This window comes from Phocoena sinus, chromosome 2, assembly GCF_008692025.1.
Source record: "Phocoena sinus isolate mPhoSin1 chromosome 2, mPhoSin1.pri, whole genome shotgun sequence".
Taxonomy (NCBI): domain Eukaryota; kingdom Metazoa; phylum Chordata; class Mammalia; order Artiodactyla; family Phocoenidae; genus Phocoena; species Phocoena sinus.
In genome coordinates, this window is record NC_045764.1 from 19,163,398 (window position 1) to 19,191,067 (window position 27,670).

Sequence of the window (27,670 nt, forward strand, 5' to 3'; positions counted from 1 at the left end):
TGTATTCTCTATGCACTGCTCTGAGTGATGGAAGTCCAGAAATATCATGCTATTTAAGTTTGCTATTGTCAGTTTATGGTACTGATTCTACTAATGATATCATTTTCTGTCAGTCTCACAGTTTGGTTAGGATTATGGTCATTGCAAACAGCACTTCACTTTTAGGTATCAAATTTTGATAAGTACTGTTCTTTTTTTTTTTTTTTCATTTCATAAATGTAAAGGTGGGGAAATGGCTCTCATGCATAATTGCCTAGCAGTAGTATAATCAGCATTCACTCTAGTATACTCTCCAGGTGTGGTTCCAAACGAATACTTTTTTTAAAAAATTAATTAATTAATTAATTTTATTTTTGGCTGCGTTGAGTCTTCGTTGCTGCACGTGGGCTTTCTCTAGTTGTGGAAGTGGGGGCTACCCTTTGTTGCGTCATGCGGGCTTCTCATTGTGGTGGCTTCTTTTGCAGAGCACAGGCTCTAGGCGTGCAGGCTTCAGTAGTTGCAGCGTGCGGGCTCAGTAGTTGTGGCTCGTGGACTCTAGAGCGCAGGCTCAGTAGTTGTGGCGCATGGGCTTAGTTGCTCCATGGCATGTGGGATCTTCCTGGACCAGGGCTCGAACCCGTGTCCCCTGCATTGGCAGGCGGATTCTCAACCACCGCGCCACCAGGGAAACCCGCAGAGGAATACTTTTTAACAAAGCATCAGTCTTACACTTTTAATATTCTGTATTTTTCTATTGTTGATTTAAAATGTGTTTTACTTTTTCCTTTAATAGTGGATGAGAGTTCTGAAGAAGAGTCTTTAAGCAGGTAGGATTTTATGGATTTTTAAAACTTGTGTGTTTAACTAAGGGAACATGGAGAAAAGAAACTAACGTTTGCTGAGTGTTCTACTCTGGGTTAAACACTGTATTATGTGCTTAAATTTGTTACATCATAAAGTCATCACAACCGCTTTGCAAAGTAGCTGTGCTATATAGCTTACTTTAATTAATTAGGCAGCTGTGGTTTGGAGGGCTTGGTTAATTGACCCATGATTCCATAGTCAACAAGTTGCTGACCTGTGATGTGACGGTCAGCCCCAGATCCACTCTCATGTCCCTCAGCAGAGATTGATAAGTACCCGTGTAGCACTGGGGTCAAGATACAGACCCAAATCAGATCAACTCAGAAAGTCAAATTTAGTTATGTATTGACTCTGATTTAGAGTTTTCCTAAGAAGCCTGGTTAGTCCAAGTCTTTGTCCTGATATATTTGACAATTGCAGTGGTAACTAGTACCTTGTATTTACCATTGAGGTGTTATGGCAGATCTCAGGTAGCTGAGGCCTCAGAACCATAGGGTTTTATACAAGCAAGACCTCATTAGGCAGGTCTTCTTAGATATAACGATGTCTACTCTCCTTAAGGTGAATTAGTTTTCTATAAGAGAGAAGTATCTGCCTATAGACCATGTTATGTTAATTAAATTCAACATCTACATAGAGCATCTGTCTCGTTGATTTCTCTACTTAGTGCCTTCCCAGTCTGGTTTTGGTTTTCCCTTCAGGGTAGTACCCTTGCCTGGTTTTCTGAAGTTTTTTCTTTTTTCCAAGAGTCTTTTTTCTTTTCTTTTCTTTTTTTTTAATAAATAAATTTGTTTATTTTTGGCTGCATTGGGTCTTCATTGCTGCGTGTGGGCTTTCTCTAGTTGCGGTAAGCAGGGGCTACTCTTCGTTGTGGTGCACGGGCTTCTCATTGCAGTGGCTTCTCTTGTTGCGGAGTGCTCGGGCTTCAATAGTTGTGGCACGTGGGCTCAGTAGTTGTGGCTCATGGGCTCTAGAGCGCAGGCTCAATAGTGTGGCGCATGGGCTTAGTTGCTCCGGGGCATGTGGGATCTTCCCAGACCAGGGCTCGAACCCGTGTCCCCTGCATTGGCAGGCGGATTCTTAACTACTGTGCCACCAGGGAAGTCCTGAGCCCATCCTTGATTCAGGAACCATTGCCTTCACAGGCTGAAATCTTAAAGGTTGGAGGCTGCTATTGAGCAGGCCTCAGGGGTGAGGCACAATGGTGATTTGGGAGGGGAGCCTATAGGAAGGAAGATATTTAGGCAGTACATAGGGAAAGAGAGGCACAGCTGCCAGGACTCTGTTTCTACAGCACTGTCTCTGCTTGGGGATCTGAGTGCCTATGAGGGTTTTTAAGAGCTAGCTGTTTATGTGGACCTGAATAAGGCAGGACCTCTATAGGAAAACTAAGTAGACTTTATAATTTTTAATGTTTTAATCTCTCTGGGAATAGTTTAACATATAAATTAAACATATAAATTTGTTCTTTGACTTTTGTACATTTAACTTTCAAACATTTCAGGGGACTCCCTGTACTGTTTTAGAGTAAAGGGGAGGAATGGGGCCTTCTTTTTTTTTTTTTTAAATAAATTTATTTATTTATTTATTTTTTGGCTGCATCGGGGTCTTCATTGCTGCACGTGGGCTTTCTCTAGTTGCGGCGAGTGGGGGCTACTCTTCGTTGTGGTGCGCGGGCTTCTCATTGCGGTGGCTTCTCTTGTTGCAGAGCATGGGCTCTAGGCGTGCGGGCTTCAGTAGTGGTGGCGTGTGGGCTCAGTAGTTGTGGCTCGTGGGCGCTAGAGTGAAGGCTCAGTAGTTGTGGTGCACGGGCTTAGCTGCTCCGCGGCATGTGGGATCTTCCTGGGCCGGGGCTCGAACCCGTGTCCCCTGCATTGGCAGGTGGATTCTTAACAACTGTGCCATCAGGATAGCCCGGGGGGCCTTCTTTAATAAGTGGTTTCCCTGCTGGAGAATCAAGACTGCCATTTTTGACGGACACAGATTAGTCTTTGAACCAGGCACGGACAATGGAGAAGGAACAGCATATCCTTCTACTTTGTTTTAGGTCATCAGGTTTGTTCCAGTTCTGGTAAACAAAAGTTATGTTACCCATTAATTGGGTTTTCAGTTCAGGTTTTAGGACTTTTGGTGGAAACAAATTATTCTCAGACTCTGCCAGTATATTGGCTGTCACTCTTTGTTATGGGAACTGAGAATGGGTCTTAGCTAGATATTTCATAGGTTGGGAGAGGTGGAAGCAGAAATAGGTAACTAAAAGCTTTTCTAAAACAGAGGCCACATTTTAATGATGTCAAGAAACATCATTTAATATATAGACAACCAACCTTTCACTTGATTTTTGTTTGTTTTTGGTTAAAGAAATGAAGTCACTCATTTTTGTTACATATTTTTGCTCTGAAGGCTTTCCAACAAACCTGGTGTTGATGATTCATGGCCTACATCAGATGATGAAGACTTAGATTTTGATACCAAGGTAAAGTTCTCTCCTGTGAAATGAGTTTTCCTGCTTTGAATTTAGTTTTGTGTAGTATTAACTTTTAAAGTTTAGCAGTGGTCTACCTCTCATTGTTTTATGTTTGTAATACAAAGTTGGTCAGAGCAAACCATTTTATAAAAATATGACTAGTTGAATTTTTTTTTTTACTTTGCTAAATACTGAACGTCGGGGCTGAAGAGAAAATGGGCTGGGAAGTAGATAGTAACAGGAAAAGTGTATTGAGAAGCGCTTTGCCACAAGGGAGGAAATACGAAATTTGGTCAAGGATAAGGATTCTTACTGTGACTTGTCAACCGTACTGACGTGATTTATATAATACTCATGCTTAAATGAAATCTTTAGTGGATACAGTTACTTATTGTAATCATCATAGAATTTTCCTGGGGCCTTTCAGTTCCAAAACTATATAGCATATATCATCTAGTTCTTTTTTCTTGGACAATTTTTATTTTGGTATCATAGAGTTGTTAGGAGAGAGCTTTTTTTTCTCTGTTTCTGTCTTTGGTTCTGCATTAAGCCTAAAATAACAGTCGAAATTATGGAAATTTAGAAATTAAAATTCTGTTTCTCAAAATCCATATTATGAAGGGATTTTGCTATGTTTTCTGAAGCATTCCATTAAGCGTATATTCAGGGAATTCCCTGGTTGTCCAGTGGTTAGGACTCCACGCTCTCACTGCCAAGGACCCAGGTTCAATCCCTGGTCAGGGAATTAAGATCCCGCAAGCGGTGCAGGATCTTAGTTCCCCGACCAGGGGTTGAACCCGTGCCCACTGCAGTGGAAGCATGGAGTTTTAACCACTGGGTCACCAGGGAATTCCCAATACTTCTTATTCTTAAAGCTCTTGTTTTCTTCTCTAGAATGTCCCGAAACCAAGTTTAACAAAGCTAATGAATGCTTCTCAGCAATCCAAGAAAAACAGTAAGTTATTTGAAGACTGTCCTTCTTGTGTTATTCACTGATTGGAAATTATGGATGTTCTCATGTACTCCACTTTGTTTTCACTCTAGTAGAAGCAAAATGTGGCATCGTGAGACCAGAGAAGAGAACCTTCTTTGAGGACAATAGTTCTGATAGTGAAAATGAAGATGTGGTCGAAACCTTTCCCAAACCATCAATCAGACTCCAAGGCGTCTCTCATCCTGCTTTCCCATCACCTGAACCTCTCCCAAAACCTCTCAAGTCTTTAGCAGGCCTTGGTCTTACAAAGGTAAGTTGTTCTGTTTTGTTTTTAACTTTTTTTTTTCTGTGCTTTTTCACATACCAGACCCCTGATTCTTACAGTGATGAAAAGAATCCCTTACAGAAATGGAATTCCTCAAGATCACGATAGAAAACAGTGTAATAACAAGAGCAACATATGTGCAGGATTGAGATTTATGAACGTTGGTGGCAGTAAACCATTCTGAAGTATGCCATTATGAAAGGAAAGAATTAGAAAGCAACTAGAAAGAACAGCTAGATGAATATGAAGATGGGGAGGGGGATGAAGGGGAAGAATTCATTTAAGAAGGACAAGATGAATTTAAAGATTGAATGAGGGTCAAGATGAGAGAGATTATTATACAAACACAACAGAAATAGTGGGGTTAAGTGAGAGCAGGAACTCTATAAAATATGATAGAAATTATTTCAAATTCAAATTAACAAGAGAACGTCAGGTCATGGGAAAAAGGGCTCGCACTCTTTTGAATGACGTATAGTTGATTTTTATGAAGAACTGAAAGAGAATTTGATCCTTACCTTTTTTGGTTGTTGTTGTTTTTTAATTGAAGTATAATTGATTTACAATATTGTGTTAGTTTCAGGTGTACAGCAGAATGACTTGGTTATACATATGTATATATCTATATTCTATTTTTTTCAATTCTTTTCCATTATAGTTTATTACAAGGTATTGAATATAGTTCCATGTGGAAGTTAGTTTTAATCTGAAGTTTTTTCCTTTCTAAAAAATTCTCACTTTTAAATTAATAAGGTTATGTCTTATATTTAATCTAGCAAAACCTTTGTTCATAGATAATGCAAGATGAGCTCTGTTTTAGGCCTTATCAGATTTATTATGAATTAAGAATTTTTGGCCCTTCTGCTTCTTGTGGTTTCTTACTTACTGTTTGGTATATACTTAACTTACTTAACTAATTTATCTTACTGTTTGGTATCATCTTGGTAGGCATTTTAGATCTTTTTGAGAATAGACAGAGAGGAAATAAATATTTTATCTAGTTTTTCACTAAGATTATAATTTCTAATTATGTAAATGAGGTTCTTAATGTCAAGTCATTAAATGAGAAAATTTTAAACTGCCACAGTCTTAAAGAAAAAAATATAGAAATCTTTTTTTCTGGAGAGATTCTGATTTATCTTTTCCTAGTAATATCTGTACATAATGGGCACATATACATGCATCAAATGAATGAAATCACAATTTATGATTTTTTTCTAATATAAACTACTTATTATTATAAAATAATAAGGAAGGAAAAATTACCAGCAGAGTGTACAAAATTATCTCTGGAAGACAATTTTTTACTTTTTAAAATATCTCCAGCAATAGGTACCTTTCATGTTATTCTTGAGAAACTTTATTAACTTCAGTATTTATAGTTAAACTAGCATGTAAATATTTTGTTATACAAGTTAAACTAACATGTAAATTCTTTCATATCTAAAACTCAGGAATCCTGGTTACTTGATTTTTTAGTCCCTTTGTTCTTCCCTCATGTGAATATTGGGTCCTGTTTGTTAATCATAGATGTATCTGAGAACTTTTAAATCTCCAACTTGGATAATCATAGTTTTACTAATTTTTTTTAGTACTAAATCATTTCCCCAATCTTTAACTGCCATTCTATAAGGCGTAGATAGGAAGAGTTATTAGCGTGCTGTTCACAGGTGAATAAGAAAATCATGTGAATTTTAAAATAGGGTTTTATGTTTCTTTCGTACATCATAGTAGTACTTAAAAATGCCTTATAATTCCATAATCACATAAACATTCTCTTCTACAATTTTTTTTTTTTTTTTTTTTTTTTTTTTGCGGTACATGGGCCTCTCACTGTTGTGGCCTCTCCCGTTGCGGAGCACAGGCTCCGGACATGCAGGCTCAGCGGCCATGGCTCATGGGCCCAGCCGCTCCGCAGCATGTGGGATCTTCCCGGACCGGGGCACGAACCCGTGTCCTCTGCATCAGCAGGCGGACTCTCAACCACTGCGCCACCAGGGAAGCCCTCTTCTACAATTTAAAACTTGTCTTTTAAGATTAATTTTTGAAAAGGAATCTTCTTGTAGTCTCTTGAGTTGGTGTTTTACAATTAACTCTTTTCATTAAACTTAAAAATGCTTATTGCTATTATATCCCAGAAATGAATATTTGCACATATTCATGAAAGAGTATATTTTATATCCTTAAACAAATGTTGCAATATATAATCGAAAAATTGAAGCTCATAATTTTCTTCCCCAGTCTTGTTTATATTTTCAAAAGTTCAGAACTCTGCATAGGTTTGCATCATTTAATTATACCAGGTTAGTATATTTTACAGATATTTATCTTAACATCATATGCTTTTCCTGAACAAGTTTATCTATTACTAATCCAAATGCATTTATCCAAATCTTTCTTCTAAGTCCCCTGGGTGCCTCAAATTTCTTATGCCCCAAGCTGAAGACATTGTCCCTGATGCTTTCCTCTTTCCTGACTCTTTATAAGCTACTCTGTCTTCCCCATCCTAGTAGATAACATCACTGAAATACCGAAGCAGGAAAAATCCTGGACTCCATCCCTCCCTGAAATCACCACATCCTGTTGCTCATCAAGTTCAGTATTTTCTACCTGCTTACCATTTTTCATTTCCTATTACTTTCTCACTTATAATTTTGAGATGCTCTTTTCTAGTTTTGCTCCCCTGATGTTCATCTTTATGTTGCTGCCAGAGTGACCTTTCTAAAATATATTTGTGAAGATGTAACGCCTCTACTTATGTAGTGGATCCCCATCACGTGAAGGAGAAAGTTCATGTTCTAGGAGGACACTTGCTTTTTTTGGTTTGGCTCTGATCCTCCAGTTTTGTCTCTCCATACCATTCCCGGTAACTGTGTTCTGGTTTTCCACGTGACTTGTTATGTTGCTTCACGCCTCGTCCTTTTGCTCAGGCTGCCTTTCTAGAATCCCCTTCACATCCCCGCTCTACACTGTGTCTGTCTTTTAAGACAAGGACCTGTCTTTGCAGCATTTCCTGAGCTACCCAGATACAGCTGACTCCTCTTTCCTTTGTGCCCTTCCTGTACTCTGTTCACATCAATTGTAGAGCTTTTGAATGATACTTTTCTGTTCTTATTTGTTTTCATGTAGCTCTTCTTCTCCTAGAATACAGAGCAGAATTGGTCTTCTATTTATATTTCCAGCTTTTCCCCCAGGATAGTGCCTATGATTTGATAGAACCAGTAAATGTTTGTTGTCTTACTGATTGATTGAATGACCAAATGAATGAATATGATGTTTTCTGGAATTAGGTGTTTGTTTTATTTTTATAGGAAGGAGCAACAAATCCAGAAATTGGAGAAAAAGAAAATGATACTGATATTGAAAGTGCTCCACAAGAGCAAACAGATCATAACAATTTGACTTCTTTTGATGGAGCACACAAAAATAATAGGAGTGGTAAGTTAGTGAATATTTATGAACTTTTTTCTATGCTTAAAGGCTAGTATAAAAACATCTAAAGTGTGTAGATCCAAATATACTATCCATTTCTTTTTAAGTATGTTTCTTTTGCTCTGTTTCTTCAGAAGTATCCCAACTACTACCAACTTTTTCTTCCTGAAAATGCCTCGACCCTCTGAAATTCTTTTCTGCTACTTTATTTTATTTAAATATTTGTGGATGGAGATAGACTTATACAGGTATTTAAAATTCATAGTAGTAAATGTTCTCATTAATGGATCTGTGGCTGCATTTTACAGATATGATGTCAGCGTTAGGATTAGGAGAAGAGGAAGGTATAGAATCACCTTGGGATTCTGAGGTACTGTCTTCTATTATTTTTTTTTATTTTAAAATATAAGCACTGAGTGATGTTAAAACATAAAAGGGGGATGCTTTGACTTTACTTTCTCACCTTTGCATTTGCCCATCAAAATTTTTTCCTTATATTTTTAACCTGTAATTAATTAAATAATTGTGTGCTAAATATAATAACTGCCACATAGTGCACTTTTGTTAATTTGCAAGATTCACCTAACGAAACCAGTGTAGTATAGAGCAAAAACCAAGGCTCAGAAGTCATAAGGAATCAGTTTGGGTTCTGAAGTTAAATTTATCTAAAAACTGAAGCATTATTCCAGGTCAGCCTATGGCCAAATGTATGTTTCTTTTCTTTTTTTTTTTAATTTTTGTTGGAGTATAGTTGATTTACAATGTTGTGTTAGTTTCAGATATACAGCAAAGTGAATCAGTTATACATATATCCACTCTTTTTTCGATTCCTTCCCCATATAGGCCATTACAGAGTATTCAGTAGAGTTCCCTGTGCTATACAGTAGGTCCTTATTATTGATCTATTTTATATATAGTAGGGTGTATCTGTCAGTCCCAGTCTCCCAAGCAAATGTATGTTTCTTTGGTACATATGGATGTGTAAAACTCCTAGTGAGGTTCAGAGAGAAACAGGTTGAAATGTAGTTTTTTACCACTTAGACCTGAAAAAGGTAGTGCCTGAGACTTGAAAGTATTATTACATTTGGATTGTCAAATAGATCTGCAAGGAACATTTCAAGAGAAGCAAAAGAATGGGGAATAATAAGTATGTGGCGTTATAATAACCACAGTTTGGTTTAGCGATGTTTTAATAGGTACACACCATTTTGGATAGTTAAACTAGTGTGCGTTGAGTACCTTTATGGCAGCCGTACTTGAAGTAACGTAAATATAAAGTAATGATGACCTGTTGTAAAGTGACAGCTATGGAAAGAAATAAGAAGGGCCTGATCTGTTAGATATAGGCAGCTGCTGCAGTGATACAGCACTGTTTAAAGTCAAAAGACATGGTAGCATCCTGGTTCTGTCACTAGCTGTGGGATCTCGGAAAAACTTGTCTACCCTGTTTGAGCGTCAGTGACCTCCTTTGTAAAAATGATACTGGTACCCACTTCTCAGGTATGTGTAGGGAACAGATGTGGTAACACCTGTGAACACACATTGTAAACTGTAAAGGGTGCTATAGAAATGTAAGACAAAAATGATCACAGTCGCAATTAGTGACTCACTAAATGCTGGGGCACTTTTTTAAAACCTGAAGGACAATAAAATGACAGTAGTGTTAAGAATAGGAAAATTAGAACGGGCATGTGGATTTCTAGTTTGGGGTATGTTAAGTTTCTATAGACTGTTATCGGAGATCTCCTATAGGTATCAAGTGCTTTGGTACTTGAGGTGCTCTCGACATTTTAAATGTTTTGATCTTAAATAAATTCCTGTCATTGAATACCAACTATGTGCTGGGCAGTTAGACACTGACTGTACCAATTGAGGGGTTAGGCTGTAGTGGTGGGAACGTAAAACCAAACAGGAATGCTTTATAAGTCACTGTTAAGTCCTTCATGTAAAGAAAATGGAGAGGGCTTCCCTGGTGGCGCAGTGGTTGAGAGTCCACCTGCTGATGCAGGGGACACGGGTTCGTGCCCCGGTCCGGGAAGATCCCACATGCCGTGGAGCGGCTGGGCCCGTGAGCCATGGCCGCTGAGCCTGCGCGTCCGGAGCCTGTGCTCCACAACGGGAGAGGCCACAACAGTGAGAGGCCCGCGTACTGCAAAAAAAAAGAAAAAGAAAATGGAGAATGTTAAGTTAGACAACATTGAGAGAGTTTGTAGTTAGGATGGGGATGGGAGTGGGAGTGGAATTAGGTAGTCAGAAAAGATCTGCATGTGAGAAAAGCTACCAAGGGGAGGATGGGAAGGAGCCTGTCATGTGAGGGTCCAGGGGAGGGACATTCTGAACAGAGAGAACAGCAGATCCCATCTCTTCATCATTTCACTCTCGCATCTTGGAATGACCAGGAAACAGGAAGTGGGGTAACTGTCCTTACAATCATTTTTATCATTGTTGTTGTATGTAGAAAGTAAAATGTGCATAATAAAAGCTTGGCACATTTAGATGATTAATAAATAAATGTTCTTATTCTTCCCTTATTAAAGCTTGCTGTACTTTTTTGAAGAGTTGCATAACTATATTTAAATTTTTTGCTATTATTTAAACATAAAAGTTTTTCTTACTACTTCGCTCTTTTATTCAACTAGTTTTCCTATCAATAAAAATTTTATCAAATAACAGATTCTTGTAAGCCCTTGTTTACCTAAGTGAAGCAGCTTCTACAGTGTTCTGTTTATGCTCAACATGACATACTTCATGGTTTCTTTTCATGCCAAGTATATTATTTTAATACTAAAAAATGTCTGTCTTTAGAAATATTTTAAATTTATAGCAAGTGTACTTATTAAAGAATTTATTTAAATACATATTTTTAAAAAATACTCTCTTCTTCTGACAGGGAATGCAAAGTAGAGTTAGGTATTTTGAAGTTAATTCTTTGCTGAAATGTGCCTGTAAGTCAGTATTTTGTCTGTGAAAATAATTCCTCTGGCTTTCCATGCTCAGTTTACAGAGTCAGTAGCCAAATGAAGATAAAAGATATACTTGATCTAGAGAGTGTGTATGAAGTTTTCTATTTAAATGTTTGGGTTTTCAATCCATGCTTCTCTTATTTTTAAATCTAATTGCTTGTAAAGTAGGAAAATTTTCAAAAGTAGGGTATTTTCAGGTATTAGAAGGGGATTAGGAAATCTTTATGCAACTCATTATTAATATCAATTTTAACAGAGTATCTCTGAGAGTCTTCCACAGAAGTATGTTGATCATTTATCTGGAGCTGCAGGTCAAAGAGGAAAAAATATATTAAATGGACAAGTAGAAGGTAAGAACTGTATTTTTATGAAAAAGTCATTTGGCAGCGTGTTGATTTAAAATGGGAATTCTGATATATTCTAATAGCCAAAGAAAACCACCTGTTGGTTAAGAGGAAGAATCATTCCTCACACTGATTTCAAGTTGAACTGAGCCTGTCTCATTCTGGAAAAGAAGTGCTGTATCAGAAGAACTAAGCAGCTACATCTTTTTTTCTAGTCAAAAATCCATCAACAGTTTTTAGGCAGTTTTTATTTGGCCAAAAAGCAGTGCTTGAATACTTAACTGTGTGCTGTGTTCTATTTAAGTTCTGACTGTCCAGATGTTCTTTTGTAGATGACATGCCATGATATAATCATCTATCTCCATGTCTGTTATCAAGTTACACTGTGAAGTGTGTCACCCTTTTGAGGTGGTCCTCAAAGACACAGTTTGCTTTTTGTTTAACCAAGTGTCCTAAAGCATGTACCTGAAGTTATATCATTTTTTATTCTAAAAAGCTATGCAGCTTATATTCTGAAAACTATTACAAAATATAACACTGTTGATGTAAAAAAAAAAAAAAAAGAAAAGAAAATCACCTGTCAAATGCATAGTGAGGAAAAAGATGAGAAAAGGAGGGAAGCTGTGTATCTTATCTGGTGTCAGCCACAGATTAAATTGATAGTCCCCTTTAAGGAGCTAAATTATTAATTCCGTTTCAAGGTACTCTACAACCTAAGGAAAGTCGGGAAATGAGGAAGAGGAAAGAAGGAATAAAGAATGAGAGAGGCAGAGGTTACAGGGAGTAAATGAAGGAAAAGGAAGCAGGGGTCTGTGGAGGACGGTGGCAAAGTAAAATAGGTCTTTAGAAAAAGGAAGAGAAGAGTATTTGAAACATGAGACAATTTTGAAGTGAGCTTCCAGCACCAACACTTGTCAGAGACGAACAGTAAAGCTTTCCCACTCTTACTGTGGGAATGTAGAAGCAGACTCATAGATCAGAGTTTCTCAAATTTTAATTAGTCCCCTGGGGACCTTGTGAAAAGTGCACATGCTGAGCAGCAGGTCTGGGGTTGTGCATTTCTGACAAGCTCTCAGAGTAGCAAGGGTGTAGGCTTGCATTTAGAGAAATCTGGAAGAGGAGCCGCTGGATAGTTCAAGACAGAACAGGATCAAGGAAAAGCATTATTTTCTTTTTCTTTCTGAGCGTGTTTATAGCCAGAGGGTAGCAAAACGTTGAAGTAGAACTTATAGATGTAAGGTACCACTGCTAAGCAAAGAGGAAAAAAGAAGTGGTGGGGATGATCCATAAAAAGAATGTAAAAGGGGAAGAATTAAGACCACAGATCCAGAGACTATCTTTGAAGAGGAAAGAATATAGTGAAAGGAAAGAGGGAGGAAAGAAGGATGTTAGGGAGGTGATTGTGGAGGTGATGAGGAAACTTGAGAGAACTCTTGTTAGATGACTTCAGTGTATTTACACTGAAACAAGGTTACGTCATTGCTGCCCCAGAGAATACTGGAAGCAGGAGTGGGTGCTAGAATTGAGGTAAACCCCAGCTCCTCCTTGTAACTATCAGGCATCAAAGATATATGTTGTGTTGGTATGTGTTATTCAAATGAGATTAATTTGAATATGGAAGCATTGGCTGTTTTTTTTTTTTCAAGATAGTTTTTTTTTGTTTGTTTTTTCGGCTGCTCGGCTGGCATGTGGGATCCTAATTTCCCCGACCAGGGATTGAACCCGTGTCCCCTGCAGTAGAAGCATGGGGTCTTAACCACTAGACCGCCAGGGGAGTCCATAAGATAGCTAATTTTTTGATGATAATTGTTTCACAAAAATCCTTTTAAACATTAGCATGATATACTGAACCAAACTAATTTTGGAAACAAAAGAAATTAATAGAGTTCATTCCCTAAATGCTAAAATTGTTATTTTTAGTAAATACTACACTGATTTTGAAATATTAAAGATTTTTAATATCTAATAATTCTGTGGCAGTAAAATTTACTTTTTCCTTTTTGATAATCGTACTTCGATATTGAAAACTTATAATACATTATTTCTTAGATGTGCCTTATATACCTTCTTGCATGAGTGGATCGAGAAACTTTAAGATGACTAAACTAGAGGATCCAAGAAATGTAGGCATACCAGTACCCCACATGGGTATGGAAAAAAAATGAATATTTTTATGAACTATTATTCTACAAGTGTATATCCAAGCTGATCAGTTCATAACACTTTCTCTGATGAGAAATGTATAATATACATTCAACTGAACTGTCATCCCAGCTGTGCACTTCCTAAATTACAGGACAAATTGAAGAACATGATAAACACTTGTAGTATAATGGTGTAAATGATGCTGCTGTATTGCATTCAAGATATGCTGTTGCATTTTACCATCAGCTTTCACATTTACCTTCTCGGGGTCATGATTTGTTCCTCTGATTAAAGATCACTTTTCTCCTCATCCATCAGCATGTTCACATTGGTACATGTGCATTTTTCTATTTTATAAAGGCTTTTGGAACATAATCTTACTTTTGAAATCTTAACTGCATGTTTTATTAAACCTGTACTCCTATTTTTTCTTCAGTATCTATAGTGGATTCATATGTCTGTCTTGTTGCCGTCCTAACTTCCCCCAAGAAACAAAACACCAAAACCTAAAGTATTCACTGCCAAGGCCAAGCATGAGGATTCTGCTCAGTACTAACTGCATGAATATATAGGTGGCTTTCATAGTTACGTGTAATTGATTCTATGTCCCTTTTGCCTTTTAGATTCTCCTGAAAAATATCCTCACTTGCAGGTAAAAACTTATATTTTTATCTTGAATTATTAACTACAGATTGTATCAAATGTACATTATTTATTAATCAACTTGTTTCAAAACCCATTCAGCCTGCAGTTGGAGTGAAAGATTCTGTTCCTAATAAAACAGTAGGAATGAAGGATTTGCAGACATCCAGATCAGGTAAATTCTGCAGTGCAAATTTCCCTCTGGAGAGAGGTACACTAAAATATTTGAAATGCTCACAGCCTTCATATTCCTAATTCTTTTTTCTTTTGTTTTTGCAAATTTAATTGAAGGATTTGACGTAAATAAGGCACGTGTTATTGTTGGTATCCATGTTTTGAAAACAGGATATTTACAAGCATAAGAAAAAGATATTTTTAAAATGTAAGCTTTAACTCACATGTTTCTATGTATGTTTCAATACCCTAAAGTTCTCAGTTTGGAATCTCTGTACTTCTTAGGGATTCTCAGAGGTAAATTATTAGAGTCTAAGATTTTTCCAATTTTATAAAATGCTTATTTGAATTCTGACCTTTACCTAGAGTAAAGCTTCACTTGCTAACATGTCAATTGTATTTCAACTTTAATTATTTCATTTTAGTGGTGTTACACGGATGAGCTTAAGCCAACCAGATGTTTTGATTAGCAGACTCTGTGTGTGTGTGTGTGTGTGTGTGTGTGTGTGTGTGTGTGGTCTTTGATTATTAAAAGTGGGGGAAAGTAATCATACCTTAATGACGATTTGATAGACACAATCTTTTAAAACAGTAATTCTGAAAGTTTTTGGCTTTAAGATCCTTTTATTTATTTATTTGTTATTTTTTTATGAGGCAGATATAGGATCCTTTTATACTTTTAAAAATTATTGAGAATTCCAAGGAACTTTTGTTTAAGTAGGTTGTATCTACTGATGTTTACTGTATTGGAAAATAAAACTGAAAAATTTAAAATACAAGCACACACAATCATACATTCTATTAGCCATTGGAACTATGATGTTATCACATATCTTGACTCTGGAAAACTCCACTGTACATTTAAAACAGAATGAAAGTGGAAATAACGTTTACTGTTATTGTGAAAATAGTTTTGGCCTCTTGGACCCCTTGAATGGTTAGGTCTTGGAACTCCAGGGATGCTCAGGTGACACTTGAGAACCACTGTTTTAAACCATTCACAGAGCTTATGGATGTGAAATGATAAAGGGACCCTTGTGATGAAACAGGATTTAAACTTTCACTTTTACATTTCCTGCTTTTTTCTTTGATTTGTTTTTTTTTTTAGGTTTTTTTCTTTCTTTTTTTTTTTTATACAGCAGGTTCTTATTAGTCATCAATTTTACACACATCAGTGTATACATGTCAATCCCAATCGCCCAATTCATCCCACCACCATCGCCAATCCCCCGTGGTTTTCCCCCTTTGGTGTCCATACATTTGTTCTCTACATCTGTGTCTCAATTTCTGCCCTGCAAACCGGTTCATCTGTACCATTTTTCTAGGTTCCACATATATGCGTTAATATACAATATTTGTTTTTCTCTTTCTGACTTACTTCACTCTGTATGGCAGTCTCTAGATCCATCCACGTCTCAACAAATGATCCAATTTTGTTCCTTTTTATGGCTGAGTAATATTCCATTGTATACATGTACCACATCTTCTTTATCCATTCGTCTGTTGATGGGCATTTAGGTTGCTTCCATGACCTGGCTATTGTAAATAGGGCTGCAATGAACATTGGGGTGCATGTGTCTTTTTGAATTGTGGTTTTCTCTGGGTGTATGCCCAGTAGTGGGATTGCTGGATCATATGGTAATTCTATTTTTAGTTTTTTAAGGAACCTCCATACTGTTCTCCATAGTGGCTGTATCAGTTTACATCCCCACCAACAGTGCAAGAGGGTTCTCTTTTCTCCACACCCTCTCCAGCATTTGTTGTTTGTAGACTTTCGGATGAAGCCCATTCTAACTGGTGTGAGTGAGGTGATACCTCATTGTAGTTTTGATTTGCATTTCTCTAATAATTAGTGATCTTGAGCAGCTTTTCATGTGCTTCTTGCCCATCTGTATGTCTTATTTGGAGATATGTCAATTTAGGTCTTCTGCCCATTTTTGGATTGGGTTGTTTGTTTTTTTAATAGTGAGCTGTATGAGCTGTTTATATATTTTGGAGATTAATCCTTTGTCCGTGGATTTGTTTGCAAATATTTTCTCCCATTCTGAGGGTTGTCTTTTCATCTTGTTTATGGTTTCCTTTGCTGTGCAAAAGCTTTTAAGTTTCATTAGGTCCCATTTGTTTATTTTTGTTTCCATTATTGTAGGAGATGGATCAAAAAAGATCTTGCTGTGATTAATGTCAAAGAGTGTTCTTCCTATGTTTTCCTCTAAGAGTTTTATAGTGTCCGGTCTTACATTTAGGTCTCTAATCCATTTTGAGTTTATTTTTGTGTATGGTGTTAGGGAGTGTTCTAATATCATTCTTTCACATGTAGCTGTCCAGTTTTCCCAGCACCACTTATTAAAGAGATTGTCTTTTCTCCATTATATATCCTTGCCTCTTTTGTCATAGATTAGTTGACCATAGGTGCGTGGGTTTACCTCTGGGCTTCTTATCTTGTTCCATTGATCTATGTTTCTGTTTTTGTGCTAGTACCATATTGTCTTGATTACTGTAGCTTTGTAGTATACCCTGAAGTCAGGGAGTCTGATTCCTCCAGCTCCATTTTTTTCCCTCAAGACTGTTTGGCTATTCGGGGTCTTTTGTGTCTCCATACAAATTTTAAGATTTTTTGATCTAGTTCTGTAAAAAATGCCATTGGTAATTTGATAGGGATTGCATTGAATCTGTAGATTGCTTTGGGTAGTATAGTCATTTTCACAATATTGATTCTTCCAATCCAAGAACATGCTATACCTCTCCATCTGTTTGTGTCATCTTTAATTTCTTTCATCAGTGTCTTATAGTTTTCTGCATACAGGTCTTTTGTCTCCCTAGGTAGGTTTATTCCTAGGTATTTTTTTCTTTTTGTTGCAGTGGTAAATGGGAGTGTTTCCTTACTTTCTCTTTCAGATTTTTCATCATTAATGTATAGGAATGCCAGAGATTTCTGTGCATTAATTTTGTATCCTGCAACTTTACCAAATTCTTTGATTAGCTCTAGTAGTTTTCTGGTGGCATCTTTAAGATTTATTTCTTTTTCTTCTCTGATTGCCAAGGCTAGGACTTCCAAAACTATGTTGAATAATAGCGGTGAGAGTGGACATCCTTGTCTTGTTCCTGATATTAGAGGAAATGCTTTCAGTTTTTCACCATTGAGAATGATGTTTGCTGTGGGTTTGTCATATATGACCTTTATTATTTTGAGATAGGTTCCCTCTATGCCCACTTTCTGGAGAGATTTTATTATAAATGGGTGTTGAATTTTGTCAAGAGCTTTTTCTGCATCTACTGAGATGATCATATGGTTTTTATTCTTCAGTTTGTTAATATGGTGTATCACATTGATTGATTTGTGTATATTGAAGAATCCTTGCATCCCTGGGATAAATCTCACTTGATCATGGTGTATGATCCTTTTAATGCATTGTTGGATTCTGTTTGCTAGTATTTTGTTGGGGACTTTTGCATCTATATTCATCAGTGATATTGGTCTGTAATTTTCTTTTTTTGTAGTATCTTGTCTGGTTTTGGTATCAGGATGATGGTGGCCTCATAGAATGAGTTTGGGAGTGTTCCTTCCTCCACAATTTTCTGGAAGAATTTGAGAAGGATGGGTGTTAGCTCTCTTCTAAATGTTTGATAGAATTCACCAGTGAAGGCATCTGGTCCTCGACTTTTGTTTGCTGGAAGATTTTTAATCACAGTTTCAATTTAATTACTTGTGATTGGTCTGTTCATATTTTCTATTTCTTCCTGGTTCAGTCTGGGAAGGTTACACCTTTCTAAGAATTTGTCCATTTCTTTCAGGTTGCCCATTTTATTGGCATAGAGTTGCTTGTAGTAGTCTCTTAAGATGCTTTGTATTTCTGTGGTGTCTGTTGTAACTGCTTTTTCATTTCTAATTTTATTGATTTGAATCCTCTTCTTCTTTTTCTTGATGAATCTGGCTAATGGTTTATCAATTTTGTTTATCTTCTCAAAGAACCAGCTTTTAGTTTTATTGATCTTTGCTATTGTTTTCTTTGTTTCTGTTTCACTTATTTCTGCTCTGATCTTTATGTTTTCTTTCCTTCTGCTAACTTTGGGTTTTGTTTGTTCTTCTTTCTCTAGTTCCTTTAGGTGTAAGGTTAGATTATTTATTTGAGATTTTTCTTGTTTCTTGAGGTAGGCTTCTATAGCTATAAACTTCCCTCTTAAGACTGCTTTTGCTGCATCTCATAGGTTTTGGACTGTTGTGTTTTCATTGTCATTTGTCTCTAGGTATTTTTTGATTTCCTCTTTGATTTCTTCAGTGATCTCTTGGTTACTTAGTAACGTAGTGTTTAGCCTCCATGTGTTTGTGTTTTTTACGTTTTTCCCCTGTAATTCATTTCTAATCTCATAGCATTGTGGTCAGAAAAGATGCTTGATACGATTTCAATTTTCTTAAATTTACTGAGGCTTGATTTGTGACCCAATATGTGATCTATCCTGGAGAATGTTCCATGTGCACTTGAGAAGAAAGTGTAATCTGCTGTTTTTGGATGGAATGTCCTATAAATATCAATTAAATCTGTCTGGTCTATTGTGTCATTTAAAGCTTCTCTTTCCTTATTTATTTTCATTTTGGATGATCTGTCCATTGGTGTAAGTGAGGTGTTAAAGTCCCCCACTGTTATTGTGTTATTGTTGATTTCCTCTTTTACAGCTGTTAGCAGTTACCTTATATATTGAGGTGGTCCTATGTTAGGTGCATATATATTTATAATTGTTATATTTTCTTCTTGGATTGATCCCTTGATCATTATATAGTATCTTTCCTTGTCTCTTTTAACATTCTTTATTTTAAAGTCTATTTTATCTGATATGAGTATTGCTACTCCAACTTTCTTTTGCTTTCCATTTGCATGGAATATCTTTTTCCATCCCCTCACTTTCAGTCTGTATGTGTCCCTAGGTCTGAAGTGGGTCTCTTGTAGACAGCATATATATGGGTCTTGTGTTTGTATCCATTCAGCAAGCCTGTGTCTTTTGGTTGGAGCATTTAATCCATTCACGTTTAAGGTAATTATCAATATGTATGTTCCTATGACCATTTTCTTAATTCTTTTGGGTTTGTTTCTGTAGATCATTTTCTTCTCTTGTGTTTTCCACTTAGAGAAGTTCCTTTAACATTTGTTGTAGAGCCTGTTTGGTGGTGCTGAATTCTCTTAGCTTTTGCTTGTCTGTAAAGCTTTTGATTTCTCCATCGAATCTGAATGAGATCCTTGCGGGGTAGAGTAATCCTGGTTGTAGGTTCTTCCCTTTCATCACTTGAAGTGTATCATGCCACTCCCTTCTGGCTTGTAGAGTTTCTGCTGAGAAATCAGCTGTTAACCTTATGGGAGTTCCCTTGTATCTTATTTGTCGTTTTTCCTTTGCTGCTTTCAGAAATTTTTCTTTGTCTTTAATTTTTGCAAATTTGATTACTGTGTGTCTCGGCGTGTTTCTCTTTGGGTTTATCCTGTATGGGACTTGCTGCACTTCCTGGACTTGAGTGGCTATTTCCTTTCCCATGTTAGGGAAGTTTTCGACTATAATCTTTTCAAATATTTTCTCGGATCCTTTCACTCTCTCTTCTCCTTTTGGGACCCCTATAATGTGAATGTTGTTGCATTTAATGTTGTCTCAGAGGTCTCTTAGGCTGTCTTCATTTCTTTTCATTCTTTTTTCTTTATTCTCCTCTGCTCAGTGAATTCCACCATTCTGTCTTCTAGGTCACTTATCTGTTCTTCTGCCTCAGTTATTCTGCTATTGATTCCTTCTAGTGTAGTTTTCATTTCAGTTATTGTATTGTTCATCTCTGTTTGTTTGTTCTTTAACTCTTCTAGGTCTTTGTTAAACATTTCTTGCATCTTTTCAATCTTTGCCTCCATTGTTTTTCCGAGGTCGTCCTGGATCATCTTCACTATCATTATTCTGAATTCTTTTTCTGGAAGGTTGCCTGTCTCCACTTCATTTAGTTGTTTTTCTGGGGTTTTATCGTGTTCCTTCATCTGGTACATAGCCCTGTGCCTTTTCATCTTGTCTGTCTTTCTGTGAGTGTGGTTTTTGTTCCACAGGCTGCAGGATTGTAGTTCTTCTTGTTTCTCCTGTCTGCCCTCTGGTGGATGAGGCTATCTTAGAGGCTTGTGCAGGTTTCCTGATGGGAGGACTGGTGGTGGGTAGAACTGACTTTTGCTCTGGTGGGCAGAGCTCAGTAAAACTTTAATCTGCTTGACTGCTGATGGGTGGGGCTGGGTTCCCTCCCTGTTGGTTGTTTAGCCTGAGGCAACCCAACAGTGGAGCCTACCTGGGCTCTTTGGTAGGGCTAATGGCAGACTCTGGGAGGGCTCACGCCAAGGAGTACTTCCCAGAACTTCTGCTGCCCATGTTCTTGTCCCCACGATGAGCCACAGCCACCCCCGCCTCTGCAGGAGACCCTCCAACACTAGCAGGTATGTCTGGTTCAGTCTCTCCTGGGGTCACTGCTTCTTCCTCTGGGTCCCGATGCGCACACTACTTTGTGTGTGCCCACCAAGAGTGGAGTCTCTGTTTCCCCCAGTCCTGTCGAAGTCCTGCAATCAAATTCCACTAGGCTTCAAAGTCTGTTTCTCTACGAATTCCCCCTCCTGTTGTCGGACCCCCAGATTGGGAAGCCTGACATGGGGCTCAGAACCTTCACTCTAGTGGGTGGACTTCTGTGGTATAAGTGTTCTCCAGTCTATGAGTCACCCACCCACCAATTATGGGATTTGATTTTGCTGTGATTGCACCCCTCATCCCATCTCATTGTGGCTTCTCCTTTGTGTTTGGATGTGGGGTATCTTTTTTGGTGAGTTCCAGTGTCTTCCTGTCGATGATTGTCCAGCACCTAGTTGTGATTCTGGTGTTCTCACAAGAGGGAGTGAGAGCACATCCTTCTACTCCACCATCTTGGTTCAGCTCTGATTTGTCTTAAGAAATTTAAATCTGACAATTTTACTTTCTTTAAAAAAAGAAAAATATTTTTGTTATGTATTCATTTCCTGTCTCATGGCACTGTATGCTCTTTTGATCTAGTGTGGACCTAGACTTATCCTATTTTTACCTGGAAACAATTAGTCACTCAAGGCTATCATTTCTTTTGTAAATTTATGATATTTATCCAAGGCTTAAACAATGATTTCTAAAGATACATTGGTACATTGAGGAAAGTCCATCTCATTGTAATTAAAGTAGTACCATTCATTAAAAGATTTTTTAAAACCCATGTCTCTGGAACACACAATACTGTCATGCATATTTAAACATAAAATAAATGGTTAGACATAATTTTGTTAATGAAAAAATTCATATGTTGAAGAAACATAATTATTAATAAAGTTCTTATGGTATACAGAATATATAATAGAGATTGATGGGTGAATCAAAGTAAGTAATACTAGAAAATTAAAAAGTAGAAAAAATGAGAGGCTTCCCTGGTGGCGCAGTGGTTGAGAGTCCACCTGCCGATGCAGGGGACATGGGTTCGCGCCCCGGTCTGGGAAGATCCCACATGCCGTGGAGCGGCTAGGCCTGTGATTTGGCCGCTGAGCCTGCACGTCCGGAGCCTGTGGTCTGCATCAGGAGAGGCCACAACAGTGAGAGGCCCGCGTATGGCAAAAAAAAAAAAAAAAAAAAAAAAAAGTAGAAAAAATGAGAGGCAGTAGTTAACATATCTATATGAATGGCAATGACATGTAAGATACAATAAGCCATGAAGAAGTAGTGTGTTTGGGGGGAGAGGAGGACATGGAGGACATGGGACTGCTTCTCTGAAGAAAGAATTTGTTCAGGTTAGTCAAATTTGTATTAGTATTCACATTCTAATAAATGGAAACTTTGTTTTCAGATTTTTCAGATTGGGATTCTGCTAGTTTGACGCTCAATAATGAGACTTGTCAGAGAGCCGGGCATTTGAAAGTTGATGATAAATATCCATTTGTGTCACAATCAATGACCAAAAATCAGTCAGCAGCCACAGAATTTGGACAGATGACCTTAATAGATAAAGAAAAGATTAATATCGGAGCGGTGTTTCTGTTAGGGAATTACACGCTCCATGACCTGTGTGAGTCACAACTGCCAGAAAACAGAGAAAGCAAACAAGGTAATAAATAAGCACAGAGCACTCAACCGTAGGCCACCTCGGCATGGCTTCACCATAATCCTGATGTTTCCAAAATCATTTTGTGGCAAAATCTGCTTTGTGTTTACTCCTTTTATTCAACCTGCAGCCAAACGTCTTTTAGCAAGACGTTTGCATTCTTCCTCTGACCAAAGCAACATAATAAATAACAAACAGAATTAGGAGAGAGAATAAGTTCGTTAGGCTAGTATTTAGCGTACACCTGAGAGTGGGTAGCAGGATTATATTTAGAATTTTGGGACTAGTTGGGAAACCTAGGTAGACATCTCAAGATTCCTTTCTCAAAGTGTAGTTTTTTTGGCTTTATTTTTGTTTAGCTCTGAATTCATTTGTATTAGTTATAACTATATTCAATGTAACTAAAAAAGCACCTCCAAAACCAAACACTAAACTATTTCTTGTATTTTCTATGAGTTTATATATTTTAGAATTGGCTTTCCCAGCGGTAATGGGAGTCATTGGGGATTGCTACATAGTCCCTCCTTCTTAGCTGTGTCCACATAGTATATCAACTTATTATTTTTAATGAATTAATAGTTCACAAGGGATATTGGTTTTAAGGAGTGCTGATCATTTAAAAATAGTATATGGAAAATCAATTCTAATTCTACTAGGATGCCCAGTCTATTGACTAGCCACACCTAATATATGTTCTACATAAATACCAATTAATTTAGTGCCCTTGATCCGTCATATGATCAGGGCTATAGTAATAAATCATACACTGTTTTCTTTTTCCAGTCCTATAGTTTTATCTTCTTGTCTTTCCTTACCTGTAGAATTAATGTTACATTTACAAAAGATTCTCAGTTATCTCCTAGAGTAGTGACTACAAGCTATAAACTCAAAGTTTTTTTTATCTATACAAGTGACTTGTGTGCTCTCATTTCTCCATGAGCTTGGTAGGTCCAAGAAGCACGAATTCAAACGAAACACCTACACGAGCCCCCTCAACACAGGAAGATGTGAAACAGGAAAACTGGAAACTAAATACAAGCAACTTAAAACAGTTCATGCAGATCATTTCTCTTCTCAGTTGATACCTTTTAAAGTAATAAGCAGAGTCTAGTTCTTGAGGGACCCAGGATTCGTGCATTTATTTATTTAATAAAGATTTATTCTATGCTGGGTCCTGGTAATTTTATATCTTAAATATTTCTGGAAACAGTCCCTCAGTGTAGGCCTGCATCATCTTTTTTTTGCATTATAATGCCATCAAATTCGTCTCCCTCTATTTATTTGTATGGCCTTCAAATTCATCCCTCCCGCAGCATTTAGAGTGATCTATCTCAAATGCACCAGTGATCGTGAACCACTCTTTAAAGCATATTAATGTTCAGCCATCTTAGAATGACACGAGGCTTTCATAATCTAACTTCTACCTGACTCTCCCTCTCTAGCCCTTTCTGTCTGTCCTTTGCTCTGGAATTCTGAACTGCTGGTGATGCTCTCTCATCTATCCCTGTATTTTAGACAAATATTTACCCTGTTTTATGTATGCTTCTCTCCCTGTCTTGCTACAGCTTTCCATGCTCTCTCCCTTTCCTGTCCTCTGTTCCCTTGAATCTGACTGACCTCACTATGTAAGTCTCAGCTCAGGCATTATCTCTAGAAAAGCCATCCCTGACACCTTTTATCTACATTCTTCTTTAAACTGCAATGTTTAGTACTGAGCAGGAACTCAGTAAATAATTATTGAGTAAAATAAATAAAGACTGTGTATATAAAGATGATTTCAAGAGATTGTTCTCTACAGTCTAGGAGCAAAGAGGATAGTCGTGAAGAAATAATTTACAGTTCAGGTGATGAAGATACACTAGAAAAATCTATAAAGTACTAAGGTAGCTACTAGGAAAGAGATACCTATTTGGGGAAAGAGAGCTGTAATCAAGGAGGAGTTCACAAAGCAGGCTGGGTCTTAAAAGATGAAAAGAAATTTGTCAGAAGAGTAGAGGAAAGCATTTCAGATTAAGGAACTGATAAAAGCATGAAAAGTGACAGTAATTTTGGAAACCATGAATAACGTTGCAGTTGAAGCTTGGTGTGTTGTTAAATCGGTACTATTATGAAGTAGAGAACAGAGTATGTTGTGACTTTATATGTTTGTCCTGTATTTTTAAATTTTGTTTGGTTTTTGATTGTTCTGTTCATTGATGTTTGGTGGATGAATTTGTAAATGAATCTTTGAGATGTTTGTGTGCCTGTAACATGGTGACATCTGGTATTTCCCAGATGGTTTGTTGAAGTTTTAGGTAATTAGAAGTATTTCTTAAAGAAGTAAATATTCAGCTAAAGATTAAGCTTAATTTAACTTGTCATTTGATAAATGCTTTAAAATCTATTTTATAAAGATTATGTCTTTTATCTAACTGTTCTAAATAGTTAATTTTAACTAAACATATAGATTTGTCAGCAGAACTAGACTTAGAAATAACATCGGAGGAAGCACAAGAGAGGCTTGATGGAAGTGAAAATAACCACTCACAGGTATGTAAAAATGTAAATGTAAATTTCTGGCTCAATATTGTTTTCTATGCTTTAACGACATACCAGAGTTCAAATGAAATTACCTTTCAAAATTAACCTCTTAGAATCAATAGATAATAATTTAATATTTCGTTTTTATAGTGCTTTAATTACAAAGCTTAAAATATTGTTAGAATCTATTATAATTTAGAGTTAAATTTTGTCCTTGGAATTGAGGCCAAAAAATTTCCTGAATATTGTTTGCTTCTTCCTTACATGATAAAGAAGGTGATAATCAAATACTGAATCGTATGATTAAGCAGTTGAAATTATGAACAATATATCAATGATGGTCCATGAGTTAGATTCATGGAAGGAGAAATCATTCCCAGCTGTTCAAAATTTGCAGTTTCAAATTGCCAGTCACTAATGCCAAGATTAAAGATTTATTCTGTCTTGTGACCTCTATGTAATCGACCTAAGGATCTACATTCAGGGAGAGAAGGGGTCATACAATCAACCCAATTGCTTATTAAGGAATCAGACCTTCCAGAATTGGACCTTTGTTGTTAGGGTACAAACAATAACTTTCTAAATTATTTCATTTCAGGGTAGGAAACCAGTAAATATTATTAAACAATGTTTTATCCAATTTCATTAGTGGATATTAGAATAAAATATGACTGAATGAAAGCAGGTATTATATCAATATATAATACTATCATAGTATATAATTTGCATTAAAATTTAGGAATTTGTTCCTCTTTCTGATTGATGTTAATTGATTTTGGCTCCTAGTAATTTAAGGTTTGTCTCTTCTCCAGTTACTAGTCCTTAAAAAAAAATCCTTATGTGCACATAGGGACTCTAAGGTACAGGGAGGTGAAATATTTTTAAGTAAGGAAGCCTTTGTAACATTAAAAATCATCTCCTAATTCATTTTTGGTAGATTTAACATATATGAATTATTTAGTTCAAACAAACAGTGACAAAATTGGGTTTGTGAGTTCATGTTTTTCTCCTGTTTTAGGCGAAGGCAAGTTATTTTTCACTTCTTAGTTGTAATCCAGTGATTTGTGAGTAGCTAAACATAGATTAAGAAGTTTAACGGTTGAATTTTAATTATTCTCTAATTTTTCTTTGTCCATACTTGATTACTTAAGGATAAAGTTATTTTACAAACATGTACCCTGACAGAAAAGACATCTGAAAATCAAATCAAGCCAATTAATCTTCCGCTTTTGCATCTGCAAAAAATGCCTCAAGAACCAGAAATGAATAATGAATGTGATAGAGAGGACATATCTGTATGTTCAGGACTTCCTTGTGTACAAAAGTATGAGGAAATGTGGACCAAACAAGGCAAATTAGAGTGGAAAAATAACTTAAAACTCATCACAAATGAGTTAAAGCAGAAGTTTGGTGAAATTTTTGAAAAATACAAAATTACTGTTTGTCCTGAGGAAGAGCCACTACATGATACCCCTAAAGAAGGAGCAAACATAAAGGAAGTACCTTCTAATTTGACAAATAATATACCTGACTGTGAGGCAAAAGATGCATTTGGAGTATCTGTATCTCTAGCATTCCAAGCATTTCCTGAACAAAAAGAACCCAGTCTTGAAAATGTTTTTCCATCTTATTTAACCTCTGGGTACTGGGGACATGCTTGCCCATCATCTTCACAGCTTTATTTAAATGAAAATAAATTAGACTATGAAAGTGATAAACCAGACACTGAACATGTTTTTAACAAAAATGAGGAGAGTTTTTATAATGATACAAAAAATAAAAAAGTAAGGGACCCAGTAGTTACATTTGAAGTGCAAGAAGACCAAGAGTTTGATATGCAAATGGTACAAAATATGAACCAAAATAACACTAATTGGAAATTAGACACCGGATGTATGCCTCAGTCTAGTGATCCCAAAAGACTTTTTGATTTATGGCTTGCCCGCTCCAATGAAATGAGACACATGATTCAAATAAAAAGTCGTGATATTTCTGCTGTTACAAATACTTATAAGAAAACCAAACCAATACAAGACTGGTTCCAGAAGCCATTGCTTGCAGATAATTGCAGTGCTAATAACTATAAAAGCATGGAACCTGAATTAGAAAATGGGAGTTCTTCTCCACCGAATAGTAACAGAACATCCAAAGTGTATCTAAATGAAGAATTACAGCAAGATATGCAAAGGTTTAAGAATGAGATAGGCATGTTACAAGTACAGTTCCTGGCTTTGGAAAAAGAGAAAATTCAACTTCAAAAAGAGGTAGAGGTTCATTTGCTGCTACTTTGTTCTTTCTCTTTATCAATGATCTGATCCATTCTGATTTTCCACTTATTAATAAAATGGGGTCAGCTAAATAGGTAATTGTGTAGAAATAGATTACTTCTGCCATCTAAATAATAGGAAACTATTTTCATGGCTTTTGTTCCTTAATCAACCTAAGTCTCTCTCTGTCAGTCTTTCATATGGACTGGGAAACTAATTTAGCTACATACCATGTGACCTTCTGAGCCAGAATAAGCACAAAGGAAATTGCTTAAGAAATATAATAAGCTAGGGTTTTGGGTTTTTAAAAATCTATTGGCTTTTAAATATAAATTACACTTCTATAGTATGGGAAGGAAGCATGACTGAAAGAAGGGACATAAACACGTATTCCTGCTAAACTAATCTCTTTATTGTGCTTTAGTGTGTGCGATCTTCTCTGCTTTACTCAATCCCTTGGCACTTAGAATTCCAACATGGCCACTTTAAGATATTTTTAATAAC

The 27,670-nt window shown here is 36.7% G+C and overlaps 1 protein-coding gene across 16 annotated transcripts in view; it reads left to right on the plus strand.

The window, feature by feature from the left end:
• Positions 1-27,670, plus strand: part of ANKRD26 (ankyrin repeat domain 26) — an 89,185-nt gene that overhangs the window by 20,610 nt on the left and 40,905 nt on the right. For 6 of the 16 annotated variants that reach the window (XM_032623347.1, XM_032623352.1, XM_032623351.1 and 3 more), the window contains 13 exons: positions 773-806; positions 3,247-3,319; positions 4,205-4,265; positions 4,355-4,554; positions 7,881-8,007; positions 8,310-8,371; positions 11,221-11,314; positions 13,358-13,456; positions 14,077-14,105; positions 14,198-14,270; positions 22,125-22,382; positions 24,826-24,908; positions 26,051-27,163. In XM_032623347.1, coding sequence (XP_032479238.1) covers positions 773-806; positions 3,247-3,319; positions 4,205-4,265; positions 4,355-4,554; positions 7,881-8,007; positions 8,310-8,371; positions 11,221-11,314; positions 13,358-13,456; positions 14,077-14,105; positions 14,198-14,270; positions 22,125-22,382; positions 24,826-24,908; positions 26,051-27,163 — 2,306 coding nt within the window. Of the gene's footprint in view, positions 1-772; positions 807-3,246; positions 3,320-4,204; positions 4,266-4,354; positions 4,555-7,880; positions 8,008-8,309; positions 8,372-11,220; positions 11,315-13,357; positions 13,457-14,076; positions 14,106-14,197; positions 14,271-22,124; positions 22,383-24,825; positions 24,909-26,050; positions 27,164-27,670 lie in introns of those variants that run through there. The other 10 variants (XM_032623357.1, XM_032623358.1, XM_032623363.1 and 7 more) reach the window with 8 other exon arrangements.